Source organism: Neolamprologus multifasciatus, chromosome 17 (assembly GCF_963576455.1).
Source record: "Neolamprologus multifasciatus chromosome 17, fNeoMul1.2, whole genome shotgun sequence".
NCBI classification, from domain to species: Eukaryota; Metazoa; Chordata; class Actinopteri; order Cichliformes; family Cichlidae; genus Neolamprologus; species Neolamprologus multifasciatus.
Genome location: NC_140455.1, coordinates 11,672,192 through 11,686,360, shown reverse-complemented (window position 1 = coordinate 11,686,360; position 14,169 = coordinate 11,672,192). Strand labels below are relative to the sequence as shown.

The 14,169-nt window shown below is 39.8% G+C and overlaps 1 protein-coding gene across 3 annotated transcripts in view; it reads right to left on the bottom strand.

Moving 5' to 3' along the window:
* LOC146498994 (carboxyl-terminal PDZ ligand of neuronal nitric oxide synthase protein-like) overlaps positions 1-14,169 on the bottom strand; it is a 240,285-nt gene that overhangs the window by 123,623 nt on the left and 102,493 nt on the right. For all 3 annotated transcript variants that reach the window (XM_085138060.1, XM_085138059.1, XM_085138061.1), the window contains exon 5: positions 18-126. In XM_085138060.1, the coding sequence (XP_084994186.1) occupies positions 18-126 (109 nt within the window). The remainder of the gene's footprint in view (positions 1-17; positions 127-14,169) is intronic.

Sequence of the window (14,169 nt, the reverse complement as noted above, 5' to 3'; positions counted from 1 at the left end):
GCTTCTCTCTGTCTTACCTTCTTCTTGGACTTGAACACATTACAGCGGAACACATTGCTCTGTCCATCTCTGGCAATGTAACTGAAGATCTTCAAATCTTGGGAGTCATGAGACACGTAGAAGATCCTAAAAGAAAAGAAAATAGGTCAGGAAACTAAAAAAGTGAATAAGATGCAAAACAACAACAAAACCTGGCAAGCTTTCAAAATGCATCTTAAGATGCAAAATGGGAAACAAGCCTATTTCTCTGGGATTTGAATGTGACAAATATAAACATTTGGATTTGGATTTGTTTTAATCCAAAAGGAAAGACATCAAACTGTAAATTTTAGATGGAAAAAGAAGCTGAGAAAGCTGTGATGGGGGTAGGACTATTTAAATAAATGACAGGTGCAAGCTCTTTTCAAAACTTCAGTTTTATTTATGTTATACTGCAAAAATGTCTGAAAGTCAGGTGGACTTAAAATCCAAGTAAAAGAAAATGCTTCAAATAACAACAGTGATATATTCCAGTGCACGCAGGAGACGGGGCGTTAATACCATTCTAACAAAAAAAAAAAAATACTCTGTGTGAAAGAGGATATAGGGAGGAACTAAGTTTGAGTCAAAAATAGAGTTGTGCTATAGGGAGAGATTGTGCGCAGCCAACAGTGACAAACTGTACAATAGCCTGCAGAGGAGGTAAATAGCAAGAGACAACTCTGGGAGTACAAAGGCAGCGCAAAACGACTAAACAATAACCTGTAGGCGCGAGAGCACTGTATGCGTTAACCCCCACTGTGGATCTAATTCATGATGACAAAAGAAAAAAGCTGGAGGGGTAAAGAGATGCCGATGATGATAAGGTGGCAAGAAAATTGGGAAACTGTCATATTTTGAAATGATATGAATGCTCGCACGTAATGTTTTTACTTTTTCATCAAGAATCCACTGGAAATAAGAAATTACTCCACTCAATGCCATTTCCAACTGATGACACCTGCATTGTTTGCCTATCTGTATTTTACCAACTTACAAAAAGTTCTATTTTTTAAGTATGTAAGCACCTTGGTACTTGGGTTATGTTTTAAGTAGTGTGATCATATTCATTTTCCCACTATAGTTAGGATTATGTGTCTCAGGTAAACTGATTGAGTTTTGAGTTTAACAGTCGGACATCTCTTCCGCAATCTGCAGTCTTTTAAAAGGCCAGTACCTCTGGTTTCACAAACAATTCCTGTCCTGCAGAAGTTTGTGGAAACAAGGCTCTTGGAACTGACCTCAGTGAAAGGTTTTAGTGGTGAGTTTTTAGGTTTAGTTACTCAATTCAGGTCATAGTGAATCAAATATTAAGTCAATTTTGTAAATTTTGGCCATTGTCAAGCGTCAGGAGGATTATGCAAGATATGCTCGCTGCACAAACCAGTGAGTGACACAGTACCGGTCTTTTATATCGTCTACGGCTTTTACCTGGGCAAAGCTGTAAAGGCTGCCATGATTCAACTGGGCATAGGACTTTTTTTCTAAAACCTTTCTAGGCCTGGTTTCGTATAGATTAAGACTCTGTCCTTCATTTATGTGATTTTTATTGCCCTTCTTTGCTGATTTGCAGCTTACAGCTCTTCTACCTTTAAATGTGCCTTCAGTACCATATGCACTGTATCTTTGTGTTTTTGAGCATAGTCCAATGTGTGGTTGGATTTTGACAGAAGAGGAATCTGAGGCCATTTGTTCATTAACAGTAAACTTGAAATATAACCGCAAAAAGTGGCGAAATCCTCAGGCAAAACGGCTCCCTAATTGGCCAATTAGCACCATATTAAGGAACCTGCAAGGTTGCTTGGGGTAATTTATCATAGCGAGACAACGGACAACCAGGGAAGAACAAGGAATTAGGTGAAGATTATGCAAATGATTCTGCTGCCTATGTGTGAGTATGTTACTGTACAAGGTGGCTTTGTGTGTGTGTGTGTGCATATTTTTGTGTATATGTGTGTTTGCCTACCAGTAATATTGTAGGGTCTGATCTGTGCACTCTGTGACATTTTTGTGGTATTTATTTTGGCCTTTTTCTCTGGGAGCCACACTAGCTGAAGTTCTTGTGTTATAGATTGTGTCTTTGTCTGCTCAGCAGACTCTCAAAATACCACCCCCCCACACACACACACACACACACACACACACACACACACACACACGAGCTTGCACATGAATGCACGGATTTCAGATCCAATGTGCTGCTGTAAAAATCAACTTATAAGTGATGCATGAAATCATCTAAAATATTGTCATTTTTAGTTTTTAAACACATTAGGTTTACTTTCATACATTCATTTATTTTTGAATAACAAAAAGCCTGCTGTCAGTTCCAGAGAGCAGGAAAGGCAATAAGAATTCAAATACAAGTTTAGTCATCATCTTGCACATATATTTGTTGTGAAGGGCTCATAAATAATGAGAATCAATTCAGTCCCCCATGTTTCCTAATCCACTTTGGTGTATTATGCCTTTGATTTTCAATGACTCCATTAGCTATAATGACAGTGCACTTATCAAGGACCATCATACAGACTGTAAACAAGCCAGCAGTGTGGCTGCCACTGTGTTTTTAGGTAAAAGAAAAAGTGTAGACATTTACATATGTAATGTGACTACAGCAGGCTTAAGCCTCCGTTAAGATAAATCATTTCATATTTATGGAGACATTTGTGTGATAAATCTCTCTGCTGGCTTCTTATGTCTTACTGTGAAAATTGCTGGTTTATTTATGACTTACAATCATCTCTTATTCTAGAACTGCGTGTTTCTTGCCCTGCTGGACTTCTGAAATTCCAATTGAAATACAAACAAAAACAGTGGAATTCAATCATACATTCCTATAAAATTCCTCTAAGGCAGAAATCTGCACATTATTAATACTTATACCAAACATTCCAGCTGGATTCCTGCATGTTTCTACACACAGCATTCATCACCAGATTGACCCAAAGGTATTTCCCATAAACACAGTAAAGGCCAATGAATTGAATTCTGACTATTTCCTGGATTATGAGGTGATTAAAACAAAACTACAATGTACCAAAAAAATCAAAGAAAAACTATGAATTTGGCCTAGAATCCAGATTTTGATTAATATAAAATATATTGTGTTACTGTAACTAATAAACTAAGGACGTTTCAGGAAGCTGTCTACTCTACTAGAAACGTCAAAGGGAGACAGAACACTAGTAGAGGCTCCTCTTAAGACAGGCCTTTCCTCCAAAGGAAAGAGTAGGACTAAAAAATCCGAGATGTGAGGAGCTGTAGCAAAAAACATTTCAAGCCAGGTCATGTACTGTGAGAAAACTGACCGCTCCCATCCGGCTCCCTTTTCCCCCCCAAAAATCTTCCCTTTTAATTAAAAGGCCCTCCTTTAGCCCCTCACTCCAAGACAGTAATAGGAATAAACATCCTGATTTTTTTGTTTTTAAATCTGAGGCAGGATGATGGCAAACTGCTTCCTGCTGCACTAACTGTTGACTGCGGGGCACATTATATTCTTCCAGACAAGCGAAGCTCACCCCACAAGTGAGTCAAAGTGAGCTTAGCTGACAAATCCCTGAGCAGTGCCGAGATGACAGCCCAGATACATCTCTATCAACTGTCTCTAAGAGGAACAGCTGCCAACCATCCAGGTGAAGATGCATCGGATAGATCAGATCTTGGAATAAGTGAGGTGGGCTTCACACGAAAGCTGCCAAAGATGCTTAAGGGCAAAATAAATCAAACTGCAAATGGTGCCAACAGCAAGCTTCTTTTATTGTATTTCAAGGGGTTGTCTGTCCCGCTTAAACGTTCAATCTACAACATATTCACCTGAAGGGAAGTCACTTTTCTACTCAGGCTGCTGCTGAATGAAATAAGAGCAGCAATAGAAGTGTGTCTCTGATAACAAAAATACATCTGACTGGAAAAAATATATTAAAACCCCTCATAACATTAAAAAACCCCTAATACGGATACAAAAAGAAGATCAATCATTTAAAGCAGAGGTTCTGAGGGCCAGTTTGAAAAGTGGAAGTGGAAATCTTGTGCGGCCCAATCAGACCTTTAGTCTCTACTCTGATCATCACAAGTGAAAAATTAAGTATTTCCTTTGTTTTCATCTATTCTTTTTGATCTTCGGTTGAATTACTTGTTGAACAGCTTTGCTTCCCCAATGAAGTTATTTCCAACTAACAACCAATGGTTGGAGAGAAAAAATTCATTTCTGAATCCTGTGGTTTTGCCTCATTAATTTAATTTCATTTAAAAATTCTAAACTAAACTAGAGAATGCATGTTCTGAAGAAACTGCAGTGTGGATGCTGATAGCTGAATGTTTTGAGCTGAAATGAAATAATTGCTGCATGTTAAGTTAAAAATGTTGAATGAGATGAAAAATACAGAAATTTTCACCTGAAAACAAAAGTTCAGAACTATTGAAAGCTGACATTCAAAGAGAAGAAGTTAAAAGTAGGCGAACATGTTTAAAATGTAAATTAGAAAAAGATGATTAATGACGAAAGAAAATGTAGAGTCAGAAAACATCTGCATAAAAAATTAAAACCTCATTATTTTAATCACTGAATGACTGAAATGTGGGAAAATCCACATTACAGATAAATGCCGTAAATTTTAATCATTCAGAAAAGGTGATTCTAAAAGTCATCATCTGACTCCAAATGCCCAGATCTGAACCACCTGTGTGCGGAAGAAAAATCCACCAAAGAACAATAAGCTTGAATTTAACAGGCCAATCAGAATACCCTATTTAGTTGGCCTGCACTAACTACTGGCATACTGTTATTCTGTGGCAAAACCCTGTCAAATCTGCCTTGGTGCACCTATTGAAAAACTGCATCTAAATCCAAGACCCTAACTCCCATCAAAACAGCTTTTGAACTGTGAGGATCCCAAGGAGTTGTTCTACACAACAGTGCCTCTTTTATCCTTGTGGTGTCAAAAATGTGATGACAGGAGCAATTTAAAAAGTGGGTTCTTTCCTGCTGTTGAAACAAACTCATGACTAAAAATACAATGTATTTCTATGGGTCAGTTAGAAGGTTATCCCTCTACTTTGAGCCACACAATTCAAAAAGTTTAAATCTCTGAGCTTTGAAAAACACAATGTTGGAAAGAGAAAAACGATGGCTACATTTTGAAGGTAAAATGATGGCTGTAGAGCAAACACTGTGGACACAGCAACAGTTTAAAAAAAGTTTTAAAGATGAATCTTGGCAGAGTGACAGACAGAGCTCATTAAGCAGGCAGGTGTGAGCCTGGTTGTTATAGCAACTGCACCCAGTGGCACCACACACACACACACACACACACACACACACCTGCCTCTCTTCTGCCGCTTTAAATAAACAGAAAAGTCATTGTGAAACAAATGCTTCCCAAGAAAGAACTACAAGTCGTATTGAAAAAATTCTTTCACCGGGAGCGCCAGCAATGTCTAGTCTACCGAATTCTGAGCTTTCATGCATTTTTTATGGCGTTTTTAATAGGGGCTTTGCTCTGTTAAACTTTACTACTTAACGGACGTAGACCTGACAGCAACCAAAACCCTTTTGGAAAGCTTTGAGAGAATTTCACGTTTTTCAGCAATTCATCGACCAAGCTGACACATTTCACCATGTCAGCCAACCCATCCGTCAGCTCAAATGAGCTTGAAATAGTTGAAGGGAGCATTTTGGGAAACCACTACAAGGTAGAGGCCTTCCTCGGAGAAGGGGGCTTTGGTATTGTAGCCAAATGTCGTGATATCATGACCAACCGAGCTTTGGCTCAACAAGAGCCGCCCTGATATTCTGCAACAGGCAAAACTGGAAATTTTCATCCTGGAGCAGCTGCGAAGGTTGGAACCAGATGCAACCAACATTGTTAATTGGAACGGCTTTTTCCACGACTGACAGCGGGTTTGCCTAAACTTTGAACTCCTTGATTAATGCCTGTGGGACTACATACGGGACCGGAATAACCAGGGTCTCCCCATAAGCGAAGCCGGGCCAATTTTACGTCAACTCACAAATGCTCTGTCCCACCTGGGTTCTGTGGGAATAGTGCACGCCGACCTCAAATCTAGAAACATCATGGTTGTAAATCGCCATGAGTCTCCCATCACAGTCAAACTTATAGACTTTGGCCTTGCATGTCCTGCGTCTACAAGGTAGAGGCTTTACTTGGAGAAGGAGCCTTTGGTACTGTAGCCAAATGTTGCGACACAAAAACCAACCAAGCCATTGCCATTAAAGTCAACAAGAGCCGTCCTGATGTTCAGCAAGAGGCAAAACTGGAAATTTTCTTCCTGGAGCAGCTGCGAAAGTTGGATCCAGATGCCGCCAACATTGTTAATTGGAACGGCTTTTTCCTTGACGGAGAGCGGGTTTGCCTAAACTTCGAACTCCTTGATCAATGCCTGTGGGACTACATACGGGACCGGAATAACCAGCGTCTCCCCAATAGCGAAGTCGGGCCAATTTTACGTCAACTCACAAATGCTCTGTCCCACCTGGGTTCTGTGGGAATAGTGCATGCCAACCTCAAACCTGGAAACATCATGGTTGTAAACCGCCATGAGTCTCCAGTCTAAGTCAGACTTTGGCCTCGCATGTCCCGTGTCTGCAGTGAATCCTAGTGACTGCGTGGGGACGGTTGGTTATAGTGCACCTGAGGTTATGCTTGGCCTTCCTTATAATGAAGCAAGTGACATGTGGTCTCTGGGGCTGGTAGCTGTGGAGCTTGCTACAGGGGTGCCACTCTACCCTGCAGAGAATGAATATGATTATCTGAAATTAATCATAGAGACTCAGGGTCAGCCACCAGATCATGTTGTAGACTCTGGCGTTTACACTGATGACTATTTCATTGAAGACAACTACAAGCAACAGCGCTGGACATTTAAGACAGAAGAACAATTTCAGTACAAGACAGGATATCCATCCCTGGAGACTCGATACATAAAACTTAAACGTCTTGATGACCTCGAACAAATAATGAAGGTTAGACGAGGACCAGAAGATGACCAAAGCTTATTTGTCAGCCTAATTAAAGAGATGTTGGCCTTGGATGCACACCAGCGCATAACACCCTCGGAGGTTCTCTGGCATCCCTTTTTCAACCCTGGCCTCTCTAACAGGTTCCCATGTATTGACATTGAGAGACCACACAGAATCAATCTCCAGAAGAGAGAAACAAAAGTGTGGATCATTGGGTCAAGCTACATCAGACGAGGCGAGAATGCCACATTTTAGCGTCAGCAACATGTTAAGAGTATACAATTACTATGGAACTGCTCATTTATTGACTGAACTCCATTATAAGCCAAGAATGTTTAGTAATTGTCATCCTAATGACAGCTGACGATAGGCAAACATTTAGCGATGACTGTGGTTGCTGCTGCAAAAAGTGGATTTGAGTGATTTTGGACGTGGCATGGTTGTTGGTGTCAGACAGGTTGGTCTGAGTATTTCCAAAACTGCTGGGATTTTCCTGCTGGGAAAATACCCAGTGAGAAAATACCCAGTGATCCAGCTCTGTGGATGAAAACACCTTGTTGATGTCAGAGTAGAATGCTTCAGCTCATTACAACAACCGTATTCACAGCATCCCTGAACACCCCACACCAGGAATGAGGTTAACTTTTGCACAAGCTCATCAAAACTGAACAAAAGAGGAGCGGGAAGATGCTGGCTTGTCTGATGAGTCACAATTTCTTCTGTGACATTCAGATAGTAGGCTCAGAACTGTGTAATAAAATGTAATAATTAGCACCAAAATTTCAACCATTGCACAGACTAAGACAATTTATATGTAAAAATATAGGGAACTATTTGAAATAAAAACCTTGGAAACTATTAAAAATAAATAAATAAAGCTGAGGAATTTAGTGCATAGAAACAAAGGTAGAAAATGAAAGAGCAGTAGATGGTGACTGAAAGCCCAGACAGCAGGTTAAATAATGAGAGTCATGGATACTCAAAGTAAATGAGAGTATTGGTAGAGCCAAAAAGTGAGGATGTGAAGGATTATAAGTGAATCGAGAGAGAAAAGGCACAGGCAGAAATCGCTCATAAATATGGAGTTGAAAAGAGAGTGAAGCACATGATCATGACTCATCCAGTGAGTTCAAGTTCAGCAAGGCATTACAGCAGTTTGGCAAAAGCACTTCTTCTCCGTCACTTTTCCGAGCTGAAACACAGACAGAAAGAGATGTCAGTGCTTCTGTAAAGGCTCCACAAGTTGTGCACAAACAAACAAAGCCCAGCTACTCACACTGGCATTCATTAACTTTTGACAGCCAGCGTAATGCTGCATTAACAAGACTTTCAATGACCGCACACTCACTCACACTCAGCTAACTCTGCAATAAGCCCTTCGTGTTAACAGGCCGAGCCTATCGTGCAGGGAGCTGCCATGTGATGTTTGAGTAATGAAGTGGGCTTGTTTTCGAAGGCCCCAGACATTTTTTTCCTTTGATAAATCGCTGCCTGTGAAACACAGCTGCTATAAATCAAAGGGTAAGAGGAAATGCAACACACACACACACAGAGCATTGACAATCACACAGTAACTGTGGATCAATCCATTGCACCTGTGCCAGATCAGCCTTGAGATGTCTGTTTTTGTCTATTACAGCAAAAGCATCATGCTTTTAAGAGCTGAGTGCATCTGTATTAGTGTCAGGGCTCTGTGTGCGGGCAGGTGGAGATGTGGATCCAAATGCAGGACTCAGAGATGGAAATGTAACTGAAAACCTCAGCTTTATTGCTGGCACCAAACAAAACAGAAACCAAACATGAAAACACTAACTGGAACACACAGGCAGGATCTGAGGGTACAACGCGACACTGGGTTGAGGAAAACACAGGGCTAATATACACAGGGTGGTAATCAGGGAATGGGTAACAGGAGGGAGACACAGCTGGGAGAAATTGGGGCTAACGAGACAGGAGGAGCAAAGCTGGATACACTGATATAAGCAATCCTTCAAAATAAAACAGGAAACAATACACAAGGACGCAGACTAGGAAACACAGACTTAACACGGCAGAACTAAAAATAAACCAGAATAAGCCGGAACAAAGAACATCATCATCAAATAGATCAAGAAGATAACCAAAAAATACAAAATCAAACCAAAACATGAAAACTCAAAATACTGGGTCAAAACTGACCCAGAACCGTGACAATTGGTAACATTTCTCTCTTACTGGAAATCCATAAAAGCTTCAGTATCAGTATAACATGAACTATTTGATCACTGTGTACGTCATGTCTGTCAAACTCATTGCATGCAGGCAAAATCTGGCCTGTTGTAAAATATTTTTGGTCTAGTTCACCTGTACCATATAATCTAGTCTAGTTTTGAGACCATAACGTGCAACCTGGAGCAAAAATGTGCATCTTTCTCAAACTTTCTACACAAGTAATAAAGTTTTCATGCCTGTTTCACAAGCCTGATCAGGCTTGGTAAAGCTTTTACCCTTATGCTATCGATAGCTGTTACATTTAGGCTTACGAATCCGTTGAGTTGGCCATAGGTAGGAATATATTTAGTATGTTAACTTTGCCGTCCATTCATACAGGCCTAGAGAGCAGTCACTGTCCCCTGGTTGCCACCAGTGACTAGAGAAAAACCTGTATTCTCCATCTGGTTGGCAAATGGTTGCTGGAGGTTACTTGCTGTCACTAGTGAGAAGTTGGTAATAGAGGAAAATGGTACGGTACCAAAAACCTAATTGCAGTTGCTTTGGTCACTAACAGGTTGTCACAGTTGCCAGCAGTTTGCATGGAAGTCTTCAGCTGCAACCAGGCGCAGCCTTTACTTTGATGGTGAAAATTCTTTGTTACCATGTTTTCATATTGCATTGCACTTTTTTGTGTGTCTAGCTCTACAGCTCAGAAAGTAAACAGCAAATGTATGCAGACAATTTTGCAGAGCAAATTACGGGCAACAGCAATAATCTGCTAGAGACAGCATCGTCTTATTTCCCTATAAACCAAACTGTACATGAGGAAATTGTTTCGAACATTTTTTTTTAAATTTAAAACATATAAATAAATAATATGTCTGATCCCTCAGTAAAACATCGTTTGAAAATCCTCATATAGATCTGTGGTACAAACCTGCTGTTTTTTAACAGCTTTACAGCATATAGAAACATTTCAATAAGTAGAAATATCTCAAAACTGAATATTTCAGTATGTTTTTGGCTTTCAAATGCTTGCTTCACATGATCTCAACAATCCATTCAGACTATTTGGTGACTAATTTCTAGTCATTTCCCGTGTGTTGTAAGAATGGCTGGATTTGAGTGACAGGTTTAAGAGCGTCAGTAATTACAGAGTGTCCTGCCAACTGAGCTAATTTATGTCAGTGTTCCAGTACAGGTTTACGAAGTCAGGATGTGTATGTTTATTCAAATTTCCACAGGTGCTGTTTGACAGTTATTGTGCCGTACATAAAAAAAAAATTTGTGGGTCTGTGCGAAAAAAGAGATTATCTTTCTGTCTCCCTTTAATAGCAAGTCAGGGGTTTCATAAAAATCACACTTGATGTCAGGAAACACGGCATCTGGATGAACTCACTAAAAGGTCTTTAATATGTACTGTTACTCAATGTGTGAGATCAATCTGCTGACACTCAGCATCCTTCTCTGTTGGGACTTAACAATTTGTGTTTTATCAGGGCAGACTCATTATTTTTAAAGTGAGGCATTTCATAACCTGAAAATGTCTGTTTATTTTCATTGTCTGGTTCATTTCATAATTTTTATGAACAAACATTTTTGAAGTCACGCAGGCTCACGGTTAAGTCTTTGATTGTCAGTAATGGCTTTAAAATCATTTAAAATAAAACTGGTATCCTTGTTTTCAAGCAGTCAAATAGTTGAATTGACAGGTTTCACCGAACCATGCTCAACATTACCAACTGCAACTACACCTGGGATTATTTAAGCTGAACCAAATGAAGCAAATGTAAAAGCACTCCTAATTTCTACCCTGGATGTTGATTTTCTGAAGAAATAAAGCACAGATGACCTGCTTTTTGTTGAGCTGTGATCGTTCGGATGGATTTAGCAATAACCAAATAAAACAACAGCATCTAATGATAAAACTTTACTACGTGAATGCAAATGTTGAGTGTGGTCAGAGCAGAATTTAAAACGGCTCTCCATGCTCACTTCAGATTCTAGGCTTTCAACTTCCAAATGGAATCTAAAAGTTGCCTTTATCTGGAAAGAGAACTGAGCAGAAGTCTGATCCTTGTTGTCTTTAGCATGTTGCCTCTGGTTAGGGAATGCTTTGATATTAGGAAGATGGCCCTTGGTGCACTGAATAGCATCTGTCCACTCTTGTTGAAGCTCTCCCAAGTTCTTGACTTTTGTTGCCAATCATCTCAAGGCTCTGGTTATACCTGTTGCTTATGCACGCTTGTCCATTAATATGCTTTTACATATCACTCTGAACAGTCAGCTTTTCAGTGATCACTGATAGTCAATGACACGCTTCTTGTAGAGGGTACATACAAATATATACAGCAAGTTTCACTTGTATTCTGTAAACCTGCTGTTTCCCTCTTGCTGCTATCCTGGTGTCACGCAATCAAATCAAATCCAATCATAAAGAGCCCAATCTCAACAACATTGGCTTCAAGGTGCTATGCATTTTAAGGTAAAAACCCTTCAACAATCAGATGCCCCCTATGAGCAAGCACTTGGCGACTGTGGGAAGGAACTTTCCAGACACCGAACACTTGTCTCCACCCACTCCACCCACTGTTGACCTGAGATGTTCCAAGTTATCCATGTTCATTACCTCTGCTCCCTGTTACACTCCTCTCTGTCTCTCTCATATTCACATACACATATGCGATCTTGATTCTACTGACCTTCATTCCTCTATTCTCCATTGTATACCTGCACCTCTTTGGGCTCTCTTCCACCTATTTCCTATTCTTACTACAGAACACAATGTCATCTGCTATCATAATCCAATATATCTGAACAGTAATTTACTCAAACTCAAATATATTGCAATAGAGGCTGAACACTGGATTTCTGATTTTCTGCAAGCAATAATAATCAAAATGCTGGTTTGATGTTTATGTTAGAAAACATCTCAGTCAGTGAATGCCATTGGGTCAAAGGTCTCTTGGTTTACTTGAACAGAACATCTTGACTTGAACTCATATTTTCACTTCACGTGGGGGGATCTCTTTAAACTAGACATGGTTAGACAACACACAAAAGCCTTTTGCCTGAGCTGCACTGAAATCACTCAACAGTTCAATATTACGAGAACCACAGCTTCACAATAACAAGCCAACATAACAAAGACACAGGTTTGAGTGAAGCAAAATATTCTTGAGAGCAGCAAAGATTTGGCAACACTGAGATAAACCAAACTTAATTACACTACATACGGATCAAGCATTTTCCTGATTAAATACGAGTGTAAGTAGCAGGGTGAAAAGGTAGAGGTTCATTATCAGAAAAGCTGCTGTGTCAGCTCAAACTCTACATGCCCAGATAAAGATAAACCCGGAAATTTTATAGCACAGACTTGGCAATTCGGAAAGTAAAACAACAGACTTAATCATCCAGCAGACAGGCAATTTCCTACTGCACTTGTTACAGTCAAGGTGAGAAGTTAGCAGCTCAGGTTCATTTTTATTCTGTAATGTATTATTTAATCAAACGGTTAAGCGTTTTGGTTTCTGTATTTATATGGACGCATTTTAGGGTCTTTTATGTGAAATCAGGTCACTACATCAATATCTCAAGCCCTGCAATAAACTCAACTCAGTGGAGACAAATTGAATAAAACTCTCGCTTTCTCCAACATAAACCAAAACCTCATATCAAATCAAGAGAGGTAAAATATTTATTTGGAGTTTTGCCTCAGGAGCATGGACCCCGATACACTGGAGTGTATCAGAAAGTGTGGGTAACAGAGTCTGGACTATTATTCTGTGGAAAATAGCCTGCAAAGAAGCCTAAATAATGTTAATGTTGTTCTTCTTTTCCTTTTTTCTCTTATGAATGCTGATGACCTAAAATGCCCAAATACTTAGGTTACTGCATCTAGTTAGTAATTTTTAATAGCCAGTTTTTGTTCCTGTTTTTGACTGTATGGCATCAGGTAGAGCACATATCTCAATATGGTCATCTCAAGCACACAGTTCTGACTCGAACACATGAACTCTGCCCATTTAATAATCAAACCTGTTGCTTACGAGGGGCAGCCAATCAAAACTGCCAACTGGGGCTGGAAGTTTTGACAGTCCTTCCACTGTCTCTGAGGTTGGCACTGAGATTACAGTGGGGAAAAGTGCAGATGGAAGGGTGGTGATGGAAACGTTGGGGTACAATGAGATGTTGTTGCACACTACCCAAAGCATCAAACCTACAGGCACCTTTTTAAATTTTCATTTGTTTTATGTTTTTTTAAATTGGGCTGGTTAATGAAAAAATACTGGCAACCGTCAGTGCTGCTCCTCCTAGTAGACGCGCCTATGATAAGAAAAAATCTCACGTTGCCTTGTTCACAAATTAATGCATTTCAAAGGTTTTCATAAAACTTGACCTCTAACTGAGATTCCAATTTGTCCAAGATTTTTAGTAGATGCACCTTTTGGTATGAGTTTTAAGATCCTGTGTGACCTTGTTTTCGACTTACGGCATTCACAATCCTGCCCGCACAGTACTGTGATTACAATCAGTCTTTTACGTCCGAGGGGTAAAAAGTAGCCGTACCTGGCAAGTGTGTACAAGGCGTCACTTCTGTTAATTCAAGTGAGGAAAGTGGACTGTGGACTCAACCAGGCATTTATAGTGCCTACAGGAACATTTTTAATACAAAATCTAGCAAATAACATGGCCTCCTGTGCAGTTATTTACACCAAGAAGGGAAAAAATGTTGTATTTTATTAGTATTACAAGATTTTTGTGCCATTCACCTACACTATGTATCAATATTCTACACTGAACTTACTAGAATTAGCCGATAACTTAAATTTCAGGCGTTCACCAAAATAAGTAAGATCGCCAAAACCTTCAGATGGCCATTTTCTAAATCATAGCGTGACGTCACGGTGATTATTTCCCTCTTTTGTATACAGTCTTTATAATGGCTGGTTCCACTCTGGCACTGTCAAAAATCA